At 36.7% G+C, this 22261-nt stretch overlaps 1 protein-coding gene, 1 long non-coding RNA gene and 1 pseudogene across 4 annotated transcripts in view; 1 reads left to right on the forward strand and 2 right to left on the reverse strand.

The window, feature by feature from the left end:
• PPP1CB (protein phosphatase 1 catalytic subunit beta) overlaps positions 1–22261 on the reverse strand; it is a 43748-nt gene that overhangs the window by 6413 nt on the left and 15074 nt on the right. For both annotated transcript variants that reach the window (XM_006930392.5, XM_019827728.3), the window contains 5 exons: positions 13346–13477; positions 11235–11465; positions 9019–9123; positions 6603–6674; positions 1219–1370 (listed from right to left, as the gene is read on the reverse strand). In XM_006930392.5, the coding sequence (XP_006930454.1) occupies positions 1219–1370; positions 6603–6674; positions 9019–9123; positions 11235–11465; positions 13346–13477 (692 nt within the window). The remainder of the gene's footprint in view (positions 1–1218; positions 1371–6602; positions 6675–9018; positions 9124–11234; positions 11466–13345; positions 13478–22261) is intronic.
• Positions 480–13405, forward strand: LOC109498318. 2 transcript variants are annotated; one of them, XR_002155081.3, is made up of 3 exons: positions 480–751; positions 12461–12553; positions 13271–13405. It is a non-coding gene; the product is annotated as an uncharacterized LOC109498318 (long non-coding RNA). The 2 variants fall into 2 exon arrangements; XR_006595860.1 differs by lacking the exon at positions 13271–13405 and having other exon boundaries at positions 12461–13182.
• On the reverse strand, positions 16516–21079 carry LOC102901474 (annotated as a pseudogene).

Genomic DNA, 22261 nt, shown 5'->3' on the forward strand with positions numbered 1-22261 from the left:
ATATTTTAAAGAGCATGAGGACTTGACATATCAAATCATCAAAATAAGCTTTTCCTAATTAATTCATTTATTCAAACACTAAGTGCACGCTGCAGTATGTAAGTTTACAAGGCAATGGATATTTGGGGCTCCTGGGTGGCTTAATCAATTAAGGGTCTCACTCTAGACTTTGGCTCAGGTCATGATCTCATGGTTCGTGAGCCCTGTGTCAGGCTCTGTGCTTGGGATATTCTTTCTCCCCCCCCACCCCCCCACCATGCCTCCCCTGCATGCATGCGCACTCACTTTCAAAATAAACAAACATTAAAACAACAACAACAACAAAGCAATGGATATTTAAAAGTCAACAAATCACAATCCCCTCCTTGAAGAGTACAGAATATAGTAGTGGTGGTGGACATTAAAAAAAAAAAAAAAAAAAAAGTAAACCTAAATAAACTTTATTTTAAAAATATGTATTTTTATAATGAAAGCTCAAAGACACACAAAAGGAGATAGAGTTCAATAAACTCTCATTCTCACCATCCTGATTCAATAATTACCAGGATTCTGCCACATTTGTTTCATTTACTCTCCCTTTTTTCTCTGATGTATTTTACTTTTTTTTTAGTAATCTCTACACCCAACGTGGGGCTTGAACTCACAACCAAGATGGAGGTGCACGCTCCTTTGACCGAGCCAGCCAGGTGCCCCAATGCTGATGTATTTTCAACCCAATCCTAGACATGTCATCTTGCTTCCATATACTTGGGTATGTATTTCTAAAAAATGGACATCCTTCTTACATAGTAACATTATTATCCTAAGATTTAAACAATGAACAATGACTCCTTGATATCTAACACCCAGTCTATAACTGAATTTTTCCAAGTGTCTCAAAAGTATCCTTTAATACTATGGTCATTTGATTGTTATCTAAAATACATATAAACAGATTAAAATGGGATCAAGTATTTCTAGAAAGCTTCAGACAAGTGCCAAAAATTCTGCCAGCATTGTAGTATACTGCAAAATATAAATTAGTTTGAAACACCCTCCTAGAGGGTGAGAAATGGTTAACAAATCATCAGATTGTTAACTGTGAGATCAAGGTATATAGGCTTCATCTCTCCTACTACTTTGCTTATATAATTAGTTTTAGATCTTTGTTTCCTCAAAAACAAAAAAAAGATCTGTGTAAATAAATATTAAAATGTTCAAAAGTTTTAGATTTCATACCTGATGAGCTCGACAAATCAAATCTAAATCATGACGATTCAGAAATTTACTGACTACATCAGCTCCAAAAGTGAAGGAAACACCACGATCATTTTCTCCCCAGCCTTGCACATCCTTATCTGGGTCAGACCACAGCAAATCACAGAGCAAACCTTTAAAGAATAAAAACACAACAGTGAAAAAAATAAAACAAAGTTTATAAAGTATATCTGTATCACATTTCTTCTCATGCCCTCTTACCCTCTAATAAAGAGTAACAATCACTTGCTTCCTAGTACCCCAGCCTATTGAATTTAGCCACTCTTTGCTAGCCCACCCATATAATTTTGCCTGGCTGAACGTAGCACTTCCCAACTCTTCCCACATACAAGAAATATGTGCATGGCACACTCTAAGCACACAATATATGGAAAAGGCTGTTCCTTCTATACATAGTTACTCCATATGAACAAGCAATTGACCCAGCAGCATTTCCTGAATAGAGAGGCTACTTACACTATTTCTGGGGGCCAATCTATTAAATTAATCCATTTTATTTATCCCTAAGCCAGTAACACACTAAAGCTTTTAAAAAAATCTTTATATTTGGTAGGGGTAGTATCCCCACTTAATGCTTTTCTCCAGGATTAACTTGGTTACTTTCACATATATATTTCTGAATCAGTTAGTATAATTCTATGAACCCAACTGAGATTTCACTGGAATTGTATCTGATCTAATGATCAATTTGAGGGAAGAAAACATTTTCTATAAAAGCCTGGAGGATTTAAATGAAATATGGATGAACAAAATGAGAACGGATCCTTGGCTTCAGTGTCAGGCATAAGAAAAGAAGTCAGAGCTAAAAATATTTGAGTATCTTCATCATACTCATAGTAGTATAAATCTTAGGAGGGACTCAAACCACCTTGGGAATGTCAAGTGAGAAGACCAGTAAATGAACTCTGAGGAAGCAAACATTTAATACGCAGTCAGAGAAAGGAGAAAGGGGAATGAGCAAAAAGTACTGAGAAGGAATAGTCAAAACAAAAGGAAGAGATCAGAACAGTAGAGATCTCCTGAAAGGGGTAAGAATTATCTAGAAGTAGGAAATGGTTAAGATTCAAGTACAATGAACAAGTAGAGCAGGATAAAAACCAAAAAATGCCTACCTTTTTATAGACTCTTTGGATCTTAAGAGTAGGAAATGTACTTAGTAACCATCTTGTCCAACCCTACTTGATGAATAAACAACTCCCCTTTACAAAATTACCAATATGGAAAAAGACAGTCTTCAACAAACAGTGTTCGGAAAACTGGAAAACAGTATGCAGAAGAATGAAACTGGACCACTTTCTTTTACCATACACAAAAATAAATTCAAAATGGATGAAAGACCTAAATGTGAGACAGAAAACCACCAAAATCCTAGAGAACACAGGCAAGCAACCTCTCTGACCTCAGCTGCAGCAACTTCTTACTAAACACGTCACCAGAGGCAAAGGAAACAAAAGCAAAAATGAACCACTGGACTTCATCAACATAAAAAGCACAGCAAATAAACAATCAATGAAACTAAAAGGCAACCTTCAGAATGGGAGAAGATACATGAAAATGACATATCAGATAAAGGGCCAGTAATCCAAAACCTATAAAGAACTTATCAAACACCAAAACAACAATCCAGTTAAGAAATGGGCAGAAGACATGAATCGACATTTTTCCAAAGACCTACAGATGGCTGACACACGAAAAGATGTTCAACATCACTTATCATCAGGGAAATACAAATTAAAACCACAGTGAGATACCACCTCACACCTGTCAGAATGGCTAACATTAACAATACTGGAAACAACAGGTGTTGGCGAAGATGTGGAGAAAGAGGATCTCTTTTGCACTGCTGGTGGGAATGCAAACTGGTGGAGCCACTCTGGAAAACAGTATGAAGGTTCCTCAGAAAGTCAGAAATAGAACTACCCTAAGATCCAGCAGTTGCACTACGATTTACCCAAAGGACACAAAAATACAGATTCGAAAGGATACATGCATCCCAGTGTTTAAAGCAGCATTATCAATAATAGCCAAAGTATGGAAAGAGCCCAAATATCCATCAATTGATGAATGGATAAAGATGTGGTGTGTATACACATACACACACACACACACACACGAATATTACTCAACCACAGAAAAAACCAGAACCTTGCCATTTGCAATGACATGGATTGAGTTAGAGTATACATGCTAAGTGAAGTAAGTCAGAGAAAGACAAATACCATATGATTCCACTCATGTGTGGAATTCAGAGACAAGTGGATAGGTGATGGGCTAGATGGGTGATGGGTATTAAGGAGGGCACTTGCTGTGATGAGCACTGGATGCTGTATGTAAGTGATGAATCACTGAATTCTAATTCTGAAACCAATACTGTACTGTAACTGGGATTTAAATAAAAATTTGAGAAGAAAAAAATTACCAATAAACAATCCTCTCATCAGTAAGCTAAAACATCTTTTTTTATTTACATGACATACTTAATATATCAAGATTTTCTAGACCCCTGCGGCACTCTAGGCAATCCTCATTTTGAAAATATTCAAGTTGTTGAGAACTGATGAATACAACATATAAAGGGTGGGTCTGATTACACAAATGATGGGACAACGAATCCAACAACATAAATTCATTAAAAAAAAAAAAAGTCTGGTAGAAACCGAGAAAGGACAGTTTTGCTTATGTTAATACTTTTAATGGTAAGACAGTGTGATATCATAAAAATACATTTAGTTTTTGTTCCTATTCCCGGCATACAGCTCCTAAAACCTTTGGAATTTCCTGAGTGACAGAGGTATCTTTTTATTTTTTAATGTTTGGTTATTTTTGAGAGAGAGAGACCACAGGCATGCACGCGTGGAGAAGAGGCAGAGAGAGGGAGACAGAATGTGAAGCAGGTTCTGAGTTGTCAGCGCACAGCCTGAAGCAGGACTTGAACTCACAAACCATGAGATCGTGACCTGAGCCAAAGTCAGATGCTTAACCAACAGAGCCACCCAGATGACCAGACAGGAGTATCTTTTATTATTCATAAGGAGCCCTTTTCCATCACACCTGAGTGTATGCTAATGAAGTGATCCAGATCCCCTAAAGCACTTCACAATGAGGCAAGTTAACAGCAAGACTAAACATATGATTAGACGACTGGAACTTTCAGCTGTCCCCTCTCTCTGGAGAGGTGGGCTGGAAATTGAGCTCTATAAAAACTCTTGAACAACTGGACTTGGGAAGCTTACAGTTGTTGAACACACTGATGACAAAGGGTGTGGAAGTTGTTCCCCAACCGATTATCTCCTAGTTCCTGAGTTGTATCCCTTTATGATAAGCTGATAAATACAAGTAAAGCATCTGAGGAAGTGGTTGTGGAAATCCCAGAATTGTGGCTGGGCAGTAGTGTGGGGGCAGTCTTGTGAAATGAAGTCCTTAACCTGTGGAGTCATGGCTAACTTCAGGAATTAGTGTAATTAAATGTTAGACACGTAAGTGTTGGAGCATGGGTTGTGATGTGGAAAAACCATAAACACTGTGTCAGAAAATGCCACCAAAAAAGGTACTGATGTCTTAAGCAAACGGTGAACAGAAAAGGAGAATTTTACTGCATTCAATTCACAGGTTATCACAGCATTTAATTTTTTTGTTAAAAAAATTTTTTTAATGTTTATTTATTTTTGACAGAGAGGGAGGGAGAGAGACAGAGTGTGAGTGGGGGGAGTGGCAAAGACAGGGGGAGACACAGAATCTGAAGCAGGTTCCAGGCTCTGAGCTGTCAGCACAGAGCCTGACATGGAGCTCAAAGTCACAAACTGCAAGATCATGACCCGAGCTGAAGTCGGACACTTAACCGAGTGAGGCACCCAGGTGCCCCATCATAGCATTTTAAGAATATAAATGCCATGATTAGTACACATCTTAGTACATACACTGGCTTGGTGTACATATGAATAATTACCACCAAAAGCCAACAGAAAAGTTAGGCCACTGTGTCCAGAATTTATTTATAAAATTACGTGAGGCTCATTTGTTAATCAACAGAGCAATTTATCCTCAAGTGGAACTTAATTTGCTTTTGTTTTGACTTGCTTCACTTACCTAAGAGTTATTTTGAACATCTGAACAGTTAACTTTCATTATTCTTTCACAAATTTTTCACAAACTCACCATGTATCTCTACAGCTTTCTAAGCTCTACAAATGTGAAATATAGAAGATGCAAAAAAATACCAGAAAACTAAATGGTAATTTTTAAAAGGCAACTGTATCCTTAGCTAAGAAAAATTATTATTTTTTAAAGATTTTATTTAAGCAATCTCTACGCCCAAAGTGGGGTTCAAACTCACAACCCAAGATCAAGCGTCACATACTCCATGGACTGAGCCAGCTAGGCACCCCAAGAAAAACTATTTTAATTAAAAAACTTTTGGGGCACCTGGGTGGCTCAGTCAGTTTAAGCTTCTGACTTCGGCTCAGATCATGATCTCACAGTTTGTGAGTTCGAGCTCCACATCAAGCTCTATGCTGACAGCCCTGAACCTGGAGCCTGCATTGGATTCTGTGTCTCCCTCTCTCTCTGCCCCTCCCCAGCTTGTGTTGTTTCTTTCAAAAAATAAATATTAAAAAAATTTTTAAAACTTTTGATTAATTTTTTAAAAATCCTTAAAAAAACTTTATTATTATTTTTTTTTAACAAAAATAAATGTTTATTCATTCTTGAGAGAGGGAACAAGACTGGGGGAGGAGCAGAGAGAGAGGGAGACAGAGGATCTGAAATGGGCTCTGCGCTGACAGCAGGGTGCATGATGTGGAGCTTGAACTCACGAACCATGAGATCATGACCTCAGCAGAAGTCAGACACTCAACGAATGAGCTACTCAGGCATGCCCCCCGCCCCCACCAATTTATTTATTTATTTTTAACTAGGCTCCACTCCCAACATTGGACTTGAACTCATGACTCTAACATCAAGAGTCGCATGCCCTAACAACTGAGCCAGCTAGACACCTCTGTTTGACTAATTTTTAACAAGTCCTTGAAGGACATAATCAATGTTGATATGAATGAAGGAATTTAGAATGACAGGAAGAGAAAGGGAATCAGTTAACAAGATCTTCTGTGATAAATAAGTTTGAAAGAACCATACTACAGTTAAATATGAAACTTAAAAGTATTGCACCTTGGGAAGTAAGTAGTGGGAAATAAAATACATTACTGCAAGTAATCTGTAGTTAGCTTACTATTGAAAAAGCTCTATTATTTATTACATAAACCAATCTTCAACTAAATATATAGTTAAGTTCAAATATGTCAATATTTTACATGAAACAACTAATTAAACTTCTCTATATACTCAACCTGTATCAGGGACATCAGTGGGTCTCATAATTCTCCGAATCTGCTCCATAGACTGCAGGTCTGGTGACAGTCCTATAAATAAAAGACGGTCAGAGTAATGACATCTAAACAATTTTCACTTAAATAAAGCAACATTTAATCAAAGTAGATTCACTATCTGAAATTAAAAATATGTAATGTGTTCCTTTTAATGTTATCTTCAATATACAGAGTTAGAAATCTTACCATTCTTCTTTCTTTCCAACCATTCTCTGCCTTTCTCCAGGAATATACCCAATTCCAATCCTTCCGACCACTTTTATCACTTCTCACCACCTAATCTTAAAGATGTTTACTTCCAAGTTTAAGTGTCTCATTGTCCTGTAAGACCTTCCTACATCTCTCTGCAACATGCTCATTATCTTCGTAAAGTGTAATTGTTGATCACAAGGATAAGAAAAAGCACATGAAAACACTTCACAATCTTTAGTACATAAACTATTATTTCTCTTTTATGGATAATCCAAGTACCAACACATAACTTCTTAATTTCTACTTTTAAGTATACTAATGTGCAAGAACTACAATTTCCTAAATGTTTAGGATCTACTATAAAATACTTCAATTAATATAGTAACATGTTCTATCAGAGAATAAATCCTTTTTTAATGTTTATTTATTTTGAGAGAGAGAGAGGGAGCCCATGTGTTCCCACATGTTGGGGAGGGACAGAGAGAGAGAATTCCAAGCAAGCTTCACACTGTCGTCATGGAGCCTGATGCAGGGCTCAAACTCACAGACCATGAGATCATTACCTGAGCCGAAATCAAGAATCGGGATGCTTAACTGACTGAGCCACCCAGGCGCTCCAAGAATAAATCGCTTTTTACCTCAGGCCTAGACAAGTACATCTATCTTTTCAGCATTTTTCACTTTAATTCTTCCTGCATATTAATAAATAATAATTATAAGTAATATTTATATAACTATATAAAACACTAATTTTCTTACAGTATTTTTACTATATTATTTCCATGTACAAAAACCCAATATGGTTATTAAACCATTCAACAAACTACTTTGCTCAGTATTCAAATCTCTATAATCTGATACTCATTATTCCCTATGTGCTTGACATTCTAGTTAGGCTAGTGCTCACACATTCCTTTAACTAGACAAATAAAAAAGACCATCTCAAATTCTTTACACCTCTTCAAAGTCTACTCCATCCTTCTAACTCAGGCTTCCATAAACATGTGTCCAACAATTCTCTCCCTTTCCAGACTGCATAAAAACTATTGCTTCTACAAGTGCTTTGACATAATTAAATCCTTTTCATTAGTCAGTATCTGTTTTGAAATATACTTTATTTTATCTTAACTTTTTGGAAACATGTATTTTATCAGTAGGTTTTTAATTTCTTAAGACAGCCACATAATATACAATCTATATATTTTCATGGCACCTATTCCTGCTTATTTTAAAAGTTATACAGAATAAATTATTCTATCAAAAATCATCTTTTTTTTTTTAATGTTTATTTATTTTTGAGACAGAGAGAGAGAGACAGAGCATGAACGGGGGAGGGGCAGAGAGAGAGGGAGACACAGAATCTGAAGCAGGCTCCAGGCTCTGAGCCATCAGCCCAGAGCCTGACGCGGGGCTCGAACTCACGGACCGCGAGATCGTGACCTGGCTGAAGTCGGACGCTTAACTGACTGCGCCACCCAGGCGCCCCCTCCTCCTTTGCTTCTTTTTAATTTTTTTTTTTCAACGTTTATTTATTTTTGGGACAGAGAGAGACAGAGCATGAACGGGGGAGGGGCAGAGAGAGAGGGAGACACAGAATCGGAAACAGGCTCCAGGCTCTGAGCCATCAGCCCAGAGCCCGATGCGGGGCTTGAACTCACGGACCACGAGATCGTGACCTAAGCTGAAGTCGGACGCTTAACCGACTGAGCCACACAGCTGCCCCTCAAAAATTATCTTTAGGATGAAAATGGACATATTACATACAGCCTAGAACTCCTGATATGTGGGACTAATAAACCCAATTTCATTTGGATTCTAATGAAAGGCATTTAATATTGGCAGGAAAGTAATCATGATCCTCTCATTTTGACTGACAGTAGTGGTATCTTTCTATCAAAAATGAAGCAAACGGAATACGTTATTTCAAATAAAAATCTGGTTATCCTCCTCACATGTGAAATTCTTTAAAGATAAGTACTCAACTAAACATTCATTTTGTATAAACCTTCATAAATTTCTAGTTATTAAAAGAGATTTTAGCCATGTTCAGAATAGTTTTAATAATTTGACCTTTTACACAAGCACAGCTATATTTTTCCACAGTGTGCATCCTAGTTACTGTACGTCTTTTCCAAACAATGGAATGACAGTGAGAAAAACCCATAAAGCAAATTTACTAGTCTACCTCCATGACAACAGAAGATCTTCTCATCCACAATGGCAGCTATAGGCAGACAGTTAAAACAATCGGTGAAGGTCTTCCACAATTTAATATTAAACCTTCGTTTGCCTATAAAAAGAACAAGCAAATAGAAGAAATAAATCTAAAACTGTTTTCATTTGTTATCTCATAGCCACAGGATTATAATTTCAACTTTATTCTTTATACCGCACTTTGTTTTTTCTGTAATGAGTGCTTCTTGTGTATTTTTAGAAAGGTAATAAATTTAATGAACATTCAACACCTTCCATAAAGTTAAAAAAACTTGAAAGATTGTGCTAGGTATTTTACGGAACACATATATCAAATCCTTTTGTCTTTTAAGATCACTATAACATAGTCACTTTGAAATAGTCTAACAGACTACTAGTTTATCTGTTCCATTCAATGTGTACATTAGTTGAATACCTAGCCAAATAAGTAAGCAAAAGTGAAAGGGGTACCTCTGGAGATTGTCCATTTTAACTCTAATGCATTGAGTAACACAGCATAAATTTACTGACAAGAAAGGACAATTTCCAAATGCTTCAATGGTATTCACTTTTGAGTGAATTACAACTTGGCACTACATAAAGTATAAATAGAGACACGAAGGCTATAATTTTCCTATAGTCTAGCATAAAGAGCTACGACAAGAGAAATCTCAAGTGTATGTTCACCTTTTTAGAGTTACTTGATCTTCCTGAATTTGGCAAGAAGTTGCAACAACTAACGCTGGGGAGCGATGAAAGACACAGCACTAATTTCCTATGCTTTTATGCCATAACCTGCCTCTCTGTGAAAAAGTATAACTCAAAGCAGTTTTTACAAGCTGCTCTCATGTACATTAGCTCAACTGATGTCATTTCTATAAACCTTGAGGATACTCAAGCCCATATTTTATTCTTTAAAAACACACCTCTATTCCTCATATAGCTTTAGAAAAGTGGTTATAGTTAGACATACTACAATCTGCTTCCTGTCTACTGGTCTGATTTGAACAGTTGAAACCATACATTACACCTTAGAAGTAAAAATGCCACGTAAAATCAGATGTAGAATCATTCCTAGTAGAACGCAGCTCCACGAGACTAGAGATGATCTGTCTTGTGCGCTGCTGCATTCCTAGTGTGTAGAGTAGTGCCTGGTATACACACTTCCTCTTGTCAAATTATACAAACCAAGAAGATAGGAGTTTGAATAGGAGTCTACCATATTTAAGGAAGGAAAAAAACAAAAATAGATTCCAATGGAGAATTCACCACCAAAAAACAATAAATTCAATTTGAAAATCGTTGTATTTGGTTCTAAATTGTAATTAACCAAACATGTGTTCTTTCCCATACTCTAACAAAAGCAAAAGACCAATTCAAATGTAGTAATTTAGTAATTACACTTGGAAACATTACTACAAAACAGGAAATCAGTGATTTCTTACCAAAGGAAAAGAGTACCTGAGTAAAATATATCTGAGTAGTTGCTATCCTCATCTCTCTTGTTTTATAGGCACAAATTAAAATTCTAATAATAAACTTAAACTTTGAAAAAATTTCATAGAACTTCTCAGTATTTTTCCTTCTTTATCTCAAAGTTTATTTATTTTGAGGAAGAGAGAGAGGGAGAAAGAGAGCACTGCATGTGTGCCGGGGAGGGACAGAATCCCAAGTGGGTTCTGCACTAACAGAATGGATGTGGGGCTCAAATTCCCGAAAGGTGAGATCATGACCTGAGCAGACACTGAGTTGGCAGCTTAACCAACTGAGCCACCCAGGCGCCCTACAACTTGTGAATATTTCTTGTGACACAGGGCCAATGAAAATTTCCATCTTATCGCAAGAATGCTGAGAGCTAAAATCTTAGTAGATACTAGAAAAACAGAGGCTATTATCTATAGTGACCTCTGTTTCACGTGGATATTTTGCCAAATGAACGGATTAATTACAAGAGGCCCTTTCAGCTGAGTAAGGTGCAGTCAACCTGAAATACCATGATCTTAAGAGATCCCAAAGAACTAGTTTAATTGGTAACATGTTTCCTGGTTTCAGGTTTTTCTTCCATGAAAGATTATTCTTGGTCCTATGCCTGATAAATTATATTAAAAAAAAAATGAATCAAAAGAAATCTTTTGAACTGGAAAATTATATTAGGGAGTATTAGGGAATTTTCCCATTAATAAAAGATAAATTTTTATTTTTACTTACATTCATCATAGAATCCATAAATGCGATTGATGCTAGCACACTCATGGTTTCCTCTTAAGAGAAAGAAGTTCTCTGGATATTTTATTTTATAAGCCAATAGCAAACAAATGGTTTCCAAAGACTGCTTTCCTCTATCCACATAATCTCCTAAGAAAAGATAGTTGGCTTCTGGTGGGAAACCTCCATATTCAAATAATCGCAGTAAATCTGTATACTGTCCATGAATATCTCCTGAAAATAGAAAAAGACAATTTTAGAGCATTTGGTTACTGTGGGAAGCAGCTTCAAATGATTCCCAATGTTTACACCCGTGTGTAATCCTCTCCCCTTGAATGTGGGCTGGAGCTGGTGACTCGCTTCTAACAAACAGGAGACAGGAAAAAGTGGGATGGGCTGTCACTTCTGAAATTAGGTTACAAAAGATCACGAGTTCCAATCTGCTTGTACTCTCTTGCCATCTCTCATTCTTGATGCCGAAGCCAGCTGCCTTATGGAGAAGCACACATGGCAAAGAACTGAAGGAGGCCTCTGGCCAAACACTTATTAGGAACCGAGCTCTCAGTCCATCGGCCCTTAAGGAACTGAATCCTTTCATCATTGAGCCTTGAGATGAATGTAGTCCCAGATCACACCTAGATCGCAACCTTGTGAGAGACCCAAAACCAGAGGATCCAGCTAAGCTGTGCCTGGATTCCTGACTCATAGAAACAGTGCGGTGATAAATTCATGCTGTTTTAAGCCATAAAGTTTTGGAGTAATCTGTTATATAACAGTTAACTACTACAGTCACTCTTATCATCTGGTAGTTTAACATTACTTTGTTATACCCAAGAGTGAGACAGCCAGAATTTAGAAATATTTAGTATAACTAATTTCTATTACCCTCCAATTATTTCTGTATCAAAGCATTTTAAAGAGTATCTTGCAGAGAACTGGAATCATTTTAAAATGTTACAAGTAACTACATTTGCTTCATTTAAATTCATAGAAGAGACTGATCATTTCCACAAAATTCTTCTTTTTCAGATTTTATTTTTAAGTCCTCTCTACACCCAACTTGGGACTCGAACTCACAACTCTGAGATTAAGAGTTGCATGCTCTACCAACTGAGCCAGCCAGGCTCTACTCCACAAAATATCATATTACCTCTTACTTAAAGGTGATATTCTAAGCAAATTAATTTATTCAACAAACATTTACTTAGCTAATATCTTTTATTTGCTAGATACTGTACCAAGAAGCACCAAGCACAGGACTTAATAAACACAAGAAAGAGGAAAAAAAGTAAAGAACACACTAAGCATCTGCAGATTACAAGGTATGAATGAATGTGGATCACTAAGAAACATGCAGGACAGTGAAAATTTTTACATATAAAAAGTCCTTGACTGAGCAAAAGATGATGATTAAGTCCATCATCAAAGTCCATGTAAAGCTATGTCATAGACACAAACAGCCACTACCAGTTATCAAACCAAAAGCCAATGATAATTATACCACTTCCCACTGTTACGTGAACTATAAAAAACGCTTTTTGTACAACAATTTTTCTGGCTAAAACAATGTGATCACTCAACCTAAGGTTGTAAATTTTTGTTTTTGGCCAGAAGCCACTATAACACCATGGATATTGCCATATTGCCACCCAAACTTTAGTTTGTAACTGGTACACCAAAATGCCCATTTCTCTACATCCTTGACAACACTGGATTATCAGTTTTTGACTTTTTTTCCGACATGTCTAGAGTTTAGGATTTGTTTTTAAATTGTATTTCACTGATTACTAGTGAGGCTGAGGATCTTACATTTATTGACCCTTTGAATTTCTTCTAAAATCTGCCTTAAAAAAAAGATCTTTCTATTGTATTGTCTGTCTTGTTTCTAAGAACTAAAAACTGTGAATAGCAATCTTATCTGATGTATATTAAAAATATTGTCTGCAACTTATTATTTTATGAAAGTTTTAATTTTTATATTTTATGTTATCAAACCTATCAATCTCTCTTATACAAAAATTTTTAAATGTTTTCTCTAGATCACCTTCAATTTAATTAGGGGAGGAAAACTGGTATTCAAAATAGACTGTTTCCAACTTTACCCGATTACATACCACAAATTTTCAGCGGTGCTTCCAATTCCAAAAGAATAGGCTGGCTGAGAAAGATCTCCCGAGACTTAATACATAAGCCTCGAACTTCTGCTTCAGTCATCTGCACAATCTTTCCTGGACGACATCCTCGTACTGTTAGACAATGAATAAAATGGTCAGTTTTTAAAAATGTATCTATAAAACAAATAATCCTTAAAAAAAAAAAAAAAGTCATGCCCATATTTTGAAGGTCCAGAAAGTCACACAGACAGCAAACTACCAGATACCCTGTAGTGTTCTATGGCTAACAGTAAGGTTATTCCAGTGATCTTTGCCTTTCTATCTTATTGTTGCTGGTTTCTAATGATGCTCCTCAAGGCTGCTGCCACAGAAATGCAGTCCCTTGTGCTTTCCAGTGGCCAACCTTGCAGCCCAAGAGACCTAAACAATTTTAGGAACAGCACCTTTGAGGATAGCCTACTCTCTCAGTAAAGTCTTGCATTTAGGAAAAGGCCAAAATAGCATCATTAAGAACCAGTGGCTATGAAGAAAGGGAAATGAAACAAAAAGTGGCTGTCAGTAGGTGATTTAGTTTCACACACGTCCTTGGAAAATTATGAACAGTCTTAAGAATTTTAACAATCCCCACCCTCCAACTTCTAATCAAAACAAAATTTAAAAGGTTCCAGATAGCTATTAAATTTTAATGCATTATTATGTCACACAAGGGCACTACATGAAAAACTCTAAAAGCTATTTAGATGGAGGAAAGCATTTTTCCTATGAATGAACAATAAAATCTATCAACTAATAAGTAACTTCTGGAACAGAGTAGGGAGGAATGGTACATGAGGAGTTCTTATTTGCCCTATTGAACTGAACTTGAAATCATTTCCTCTCATTACCTTCTCCATTGGCTCTTTCTCTCTAAATATACTGCTTGCTCCCATTTAATCTTAACTGAAAAAACATTTATTTTTTATTTTTTAAAAAATATTATTTATTGTCAAGTTAGCTAACATACAGCGTATATAGTATACTCTTGGTTTCGGGGGGTAGATTCCTGTGATTCATCACTTACATACAGCACCCAGTGCTCATCCCAACAAGTGCCCTCCTCAATGCCTGTCACCCATTTTCTCCTCTCTCCTGCCCCCTCCCCTATCAACCCTCAGTTTGTTCTCTGTATTTAAGAGTCTCTTATGGGTTTGCCTCCCTCTCTGCTTAAAACTAATTTTCCTCCTCCCTTCCCCTTATGGTCTTCTATTAAGTTTCTCAAATTCCACCTATGAGTGAAAACATCGTATGTGTCTTTCTCTGACTGACTTATTTCACTTAGCAGAATACCCTCCAATTCCATCCACGTTGTTGCAAATGGCAGGATTTCATTCCTTTTTTTTTTTTTTTTTTTTTTTTTTTTGCCAAGTATTCATTCTGTATATACAAACCACATCTTCTTTATCCATTCATCAGTTGATGTACATTTGGGCTCTTTCCATGATTTGTCTACTGTTGAAAGAGCTGCTATAAAAATTGGGGTACAAGTGCCCTTATGAATCAGCACTCCTCTGGCCTTCGGATAAATTGCTAGTAGTGTTATTGCTGGGTTGTAGGGAAGTTCTATTTTTAATTTTTTGAGGCATCTCCACACTGTTTTCCAGAGTGGCTGCACCAGTTTGCATTCCCATCAACAGAGCAAAGGCTGAGAAGGTATTTAAAAAAAGAAAGCAGACTGTATCTCTACATATCCCTACTATTTCCCATTTACAATTAAGTCCACACATTTCTTGTTAAAGACTATGTTTCTTTTGTCAGGTTCAGAGGTTAAAAAAAAAAAAAAAAGGCCCCACATGCAAAAGTCAATCCATGTATACATAACATTAATATAGTAATATCTAAGTAACAGAAAAGACAGACTCTGTTGAAATGTGCTTTAGTAAATATGACTGTTAATAAGATCACCCCTGAAATTCAAAACATCATCAGAACTGCTTTTATTATAGGAACTTTATCATAGCTTCTACATTAGTACTAGCTCATAATCATCAATTGCCTACTTCCCATGGATATGCGGATTTTCCTAAGACCAAAAAGGGCATCTTACTTGTACTTTCCAGTAAGTATCTACAATACTAGCTTAGACGCAATTCTCTGTAAAATTCTTAATCTTGGCATTGTCTTAACTGTATGGGAAATGATATTTGCAAAATACAGTTTTACCATCAGTGCATCAAGTACCTGTCTACTTTCTTGAAGGGAAAAAGTTATTTTTCTTGAAGGATTAAAGATCTCTTGTTGCTTTCAGATGAGAAATACTCACCTAAAAATAATTATTTAAAGATAACAGCAATGGACAACACAAACAAAAGTTGGCTCTTAGAAAAGTTCCTACAATTTTTGTTATGATTCTGTAGTAATAAAACACTTTAAGTTACCAACACTTGGCTGTAACTTGATGACAATCATTAAAACTAGTGTGTGTCACTCTGACATGTCAATTTAAAGCGCCTAAATTACAGTGGTGAATATTTTATCTCATATTTGTTTTATTTTCTCTGTAAATTATGTTTAATTTCGACCTCCCTCTCTCTGTCCCAAAAAATAAATGTTGAAAAAAAAAATTAAAAAAAAAAAAATATGGGGCGCCTGGGTGGCGCAGTCGGTTAAGCGTCTGACTTCAGCCAGGTCACGATCTCGCGGTCCGTGAGTTCAAGCCCCGCGTCGGGCTCTGGGCTGATAGCTCAGAGCCTGGAGCCTGTTTCTGATTCTGTGTCTCCCTCTCTCTCTGCCCCTCCCCCGTTCATGCTCTGTCTCTCTCTGTCCCAAAAAATAAATGTTGAAAAAAAAATTAAAAAAAAAAAAAATTTCAACCTCCCAAGTAATTTAGGTTACACTACGGTGTACTTTGACTAATATTTTTACAAAGCTAAAAACGCTTCAATTTAGAAGTCATGCTAATCCATAAAACTAAAAATTTACCACAACAAAAACACACATGAAATTTCGTTGATTTTTAAGGTGCATAGTTTTCCCCAATTAATTTTTAAGTTCAGAAATACTTTGCAATCGGGGCGCCTGGGTGGCTCAGTCGGTTGAGCGTCCGACTTCGGCTCAGGTCACGATCTCATGGTTCGTGAGTTTGAGCCCCGCGTCAGGCTCTGGGCTGATGGCTCAGAGCCTGGAGCCTGCTTCCAATTCTGTGTATCCCTCTCTCTCTGCCCCTCCCCCATTCATGTTCTGTCTCTCTCTGTCTCAAAAATAAATAAACATTAAAAAAAATTAAAAAAAAAAAGAAATACTTTGCAATCAATAATTTCTTACAATTTTAATTGGCAGTTGCTTTTTGCCTCTTACTGGCATATAAAACAATGGAGCATTGCGTAATCAAATCACTTCTAAAAGTTGATGAAATGCAGTTAGAGAAACTAAACGTTCTTCTAAAGGTTAAGCATTTGACACATGACCAAATCTTAGGAATAAATTATCCAAATATTTGGAAAAAATGATAGATGGCTCAGGGCAATTCCAGCTGTCTTGTCAATTCAAAAGTCCTGCTCCCTCATGTACTCCCGCCAGTATGTACACCCAAATATCCAAGAGCATTTCAAACTTCTCAGTCATCTGAAAACAGGGAGTAAAACAAGGCAACCTGTTAACAAAGAGGAACTAGTTCACTGCCACAATATCCATGAGGGGTTCCAGAATTTGGGTATATGAGCTTAGATACAAGCACCTAGCTAGATTATGAAGATCCTAAAAATCTGCACAATTTATAACTCATTAGGTGCAAAGCAATTTCACATCAATCATCTCATTTAATCCTTTTGATGTCCCAAGAATTAGAAAGGGAAGCTATTATCCACACTATACAACAACAGAAAATTTTAAAAACTTGAAAATCAGGGAGCCCAGGTTTATAAAACTAGAATGAGTAAAAAGCAGCAGAGAAGAATTTAGAACCAGTCTTCTAACTCAACACACTCCCCCCTCTACTACCACAAAAAAATTCTTAGTCAAAAGTTTCCCAGAAAAAAATTTAGCAGCCAATAATTGTAAACCAGGTAAATATGCCATTATAGGAAATATCTACCATGCTGTTGCTGTTTAGAAAATATTTTGAGGTATCACACATATACAGTAAAGTACACTAACATTATGGGCATTTACTCAATACATTTAAAAATTTTAATGTTTATTTCTTATTGAGGTGGGGGGGAGGGGCAGAGAGAGGGAGTCACAGAATCCAAAGCAGACTCTAGGCTCTGAGGTGTCAGCACAGAGACCAGATGCAGGGCTTGAACTCACCAGCTGTGAGATCATGACCTGAGCCGAAGTGTGAGGCTTAACCGACTGAGCCACCCAGGTGCCCCAAATTTTAACTATGTATACACCTAAGTAATCACATTCACATCAAGATACAGAATACTTCCAGCAACCCTGAAGGCTCCCTTATACCCTTAACCATTCAATAATAATGCCGAAGGTTACTATTTTTATTTCTTTCAGTATGATTAATCTGACTCGTTACTGAATTCTGGATAAATAGAAATATACAGTATACATACTCTTTTGCTCATTCTTCTGTGAAATCTATCCATGTTACTGTGTTCAGCAATGTTTATCTCCTCTAAACATATTTCCTTATGTTTCCTTCTAGATGCTTTACTATTTTAGCCTATCTCATTCAATAATCCATTGATTGCTATTTATTGTAAAGACCATCCTTTCTCCACAGAACTGCAGGGGGAGATGTGTAGAAAAATCAGGTTGACCATATATGAGTGGATCCATTTATGGACACTCCATATAGTCCATTAATCTGTTTATTTTTACAGCAGTACTACATTGTCTTAATTACTGTAGCTTTTTAAAAGAAACTTTATTTTGAGAGAGACAGAGCGTGCGCGCACCATATGTGTGCATGTGAACAACTGGGAGAGGGTGAAGAGAGAGAGAATCCCAAGCAGGCTCCATGCTCAGCATGGTGATGGTGGTGGGGGGGGCTCAACTTCATCACCATGAGATCACCTGAGTTGACCTGAACCCATATCAAGACTTGGATGTTTAACAGACTGAGTCACCCAGACGCCCCTACTGTTGTTTTTTTATAAAATTATCTCATAATATAAGCATTCCAACTTTGTTAAGATTGCCTTTGTTAATCTAGGTCCTTTTGCATTTTCAAATATGTTTTAAAATTGGCTTGTCTATTTCTCCTCACCCTCAGCTTGTGGGAGTTTTAACTGGGAATTAGTATATCCAGGGAGAATTTACCTTAGTAATTTTGAGTCTTCCATAAACATGGTATCTCTTTCAGTTGTCATGTGTTTCTCTCACCAATGTTTTGTAGTGTTTAAGGGGCAGTCCTGCACATTTTCATTAAATTGAATTGAAGGGGTGCTGCTTTGTAAATGTGTTTTATTTCATTTTCTAATTATTTGATGTTAAGTGTAATTGATTTATGAATAGTGACTTTGTTTCCTAGTCTAACAGTTTGAAGATCCCTTTGGATTTACCAAGTATACAACCATATCATCTGTGAAGACTTTTACTACTTCTTTCCCAATCTTTGTATCTTTTATTTTTCTTCTTCATTGAATTGACTAGGATCTCCAAGACAATGCTGAAGAAAAGTGTGCTAAAGGTTTTCCTTGTCCTGTTCCTGAACTAAGAGAAAAAAAAGCATTCAATATTTCTCACCATTATGATAGCTATAGTTTTGTACATACTCAGTTTGCTAAGAATTTTTATCATGAAGGATGTTAAAATTTATCAAATACTGTATCTCATCCATTGAGATAATAATCCCCCTCCACCTTATTCTGTTAATATGATTTATATCGATTGAGTGTTCCTTGGATTCCTAGAATAAACCCCACCACATTATGACATTTATCTTTCTTATTCAATATGCTCATAATTTGCTCATGATTTCTGTGGCTATATTCATGAGCGATACTGGCCGGTAATTGCCTTTCTTTGATAGTTGTCAGATTTAAGTATTAGGGTTGTGCTGGCTTCAAAGAACAAGTTGGGAAGTGTTCTCTCTTTTTCTGCTTTCAACAAAATTGGCCTAATTTCTTCTTTTTTAAATATTTAAGTCACCAGCAAAACCAAATGGGCTTGGAATTTTTTTTGAGAAGTATTCCAACTACAAATTCATTTTCTTTAACATATATAAAACTATTCAGATTTTCTATTCCTTTTTATCAGTATTGTCAAGATTAGTTTTTCATCTAAATTATAAAAGTTATTAGCACTAAGTTATTTATAAAATCTTAACTTCCTTTAAAATACATATACATAACTTTTCTCTGACCCATTTAAGAACAGACTGTATTCTGGGTGGCTTAGTTGGTTAAGTGTTCAACTCTTCATTTCAGCTCAGGTCATGATTTCGTAGTTGTGAGACAGAGCTCCGCATCGGGTTCTGTGTTGACAGCACGGAGCCTGCTTGGGATTCTCTCTCTCTCTTTCTCTCTGCCCTTCCCCACCCTCAAAATAAATAAACTTAAAAAAAAAAAAAAGATAGCACAGTGTAAATTATCAGATCCAGGGAATTTAACAGATATAAATCTTTAATGTGAAGAATATACTACAATTTTAATAATTGTCTCAATCATGTCCTTTATAGCACATTCTTCTCCTCTAGTACAGAATCCCAGCCAGGATTACATTATTGCTTTTGTTTGTTCCATCTCGTTAGTCTCCATTACTAGTCACATCTCCTGTATCTTTTTTGATAATTTGTTTTCTATTTCTTACATTATCAGTCTTTCTGGGGATTATCAATTTTATTAATCTTACCAACAATTTCTTTTTTAAACAATTTTAATTCACTTTATTTTTCTTGTATAAAACTATATTGTGGCCGTAGCTGGAGCCTGAGCCCTCTGCATGGAAACTGTGGTGTGGGTCTTTACGAAATGGTCAGTGAATTCTTGATAGGAGATTTGGTGAACACAGTCTCTTTCCAAAGGTCAGGGATGAGATAACTGTTAAATCTTGGAAATGGCATCAGAAGTGGCCTTGGCGAAGTTGCCCAGGGTGGCAGTGCAGCCCCTGGCCAAGGTGTAGCAATCATCAATACCAGCCATCACCAGTAGCTTCTTGGGCACGGGCTGAGACAATGCCAGTGCCTCTGGAAGCAGGGATGAGGAGAACCAGCACAAAGCCACAACAGCCAGTCACCTTGCATGGGACAGTATGGGCTTGCCAATCTTGTTTCCCCAGTAGCCTCACTGCCTGGGGACAACGAGAAACTTGGCCAGAATGATGGCTCCACGGATGGCAGTGGCTACCTCCTTGGAGCACTTAACACCCAGACCGATGTGCCCACTGTAATCTCTGATGGCAACAAATGCTTTGAACCTGGTCCACTGGCCAGCATGAATCTGCTTCTTGCACAGATATAATCTTCAAAACCTCATTCTTGAAGGATGACCCCAGGAAGAAGTCAATGATCTCAGATTCTTTTTATGGGCAGGGAGGAGACAGGTGTCCTCTAGACTTGATCTTCATGTCGTTGACCACCAGGCGGCCCAGCCTAGTGGCAGCCTTGTCCTTGGCTTTGCCTCCGTGAGCTCCACAGCTCCTGTCCTGACCCCGGCTATGGCCCTGGCCCCAGATGCTGCTGCTGAAACCTCTGTGAAGGCCGCCATGGCCTCCCATTCCAGGGCCCCTGGGCCCTCCCACAGCACTGGTGTCATCTGTTATTTGGAGTCTTCCCAGAGAAGAAGCTACAACATTTTCATTTTAAAAAATCATACATTTGATTTCTATTTGATTTCGGTTCTCATCTTTATTATATCTTTCCTTTTTCTTCTACTGTCCTGAAATAAAAATTTAATGTTCAGCCTTCCCCCCTCCCCACCAATATATATTATTATATGTATTTTTAAAGCTATACATATCCCTGTAAGCATTGCTTCTTGCTGCAATTGCACAAGTTTGACATGTATTTTTATTATTATTCAGGTCAACACATTTTATAATTTTCACTGCTATTTCTTCAGTAGCAGTAAAATATGTAAAAGTACACTGCTTATTTCTAAGTATTTGAGAATTTTCTAGTTACATGCTATTGATTTCTAGTTTATCATTACTGAAATCAGAGAACCTGAGATCTCATTTCTTTTAAATTTACTGAGAATTGCTTTTTGGTACTGCATATTGCATACTTTAGTAAATGTTCCATACATGTTTGAAAAGTGTGTATACCCTGTAGTTGTTGAGTAAAGTGTTGTGTGTGTCACTTAGGTCAAATTTACTGTGTTGTTTAAATCTTCTAGATCCTTTATTTTTTCTTTGTTCTATTAGTTACTGAGAAAGGTACGTTAATCTATATAGTGTGGTTTTGTCTATTTTAACCCTTTGGTTCTATCAAGTTTTCCTTTTTGTGTTTTAGACCTATAATATTAGATACCTAAAAATTTTAAGATTATTGTCTCTTCCTGTGGCATTCATCCTTTTAACATCATGCAATGCCCTTCTTTACCTCTAGTGATACTTCCTGCCTTATATACTATTTCTGATGTATACAGCCAACCAGGTTTCTTCTGGTTAATGTGTGCATGATGCAGTTCTCCCATTCTGGTGCTTACTCCTCTATCTTTGCCCTTAAATTTAAAATATGTTCCCTGTATACAGTATAGTTAGGTCTCCTGAACTTTGTCTTGTGTTTACTCCTTTCACATTTACTATAATTATGGACAAATCCTGTCATTTGCTTTGTATCACATGTTCCTCATTCCTTTATTTCTCTTTCCTTGCGTTTCTTTGGAACAATTATCTTTTATTACTCCATTTTCTCCTCTGTTATCTTTTTAGTTATATATTCTTTTTCTTTTGGTAGTTACTCTAGAAATAACAAATGCACTTTTTAGCCTTTTGTTCTACAGTTGTCATATACTGCTTCCACATAGTTTAAACCCTACA

The sequence above is a fragment of the Felis catus genome, chromosome A3 (assembly GCF_018350175.1).
Source record: "Felis catus isolate Fca126 chromosome A3, F.catus_Fca126_mat1.0, whole genome shotgun sequence".
NCBI lineage: Eukaryota > Metazoa > Chordata > Mammalia > Carnivora > Felidae > Felis > Felis catus.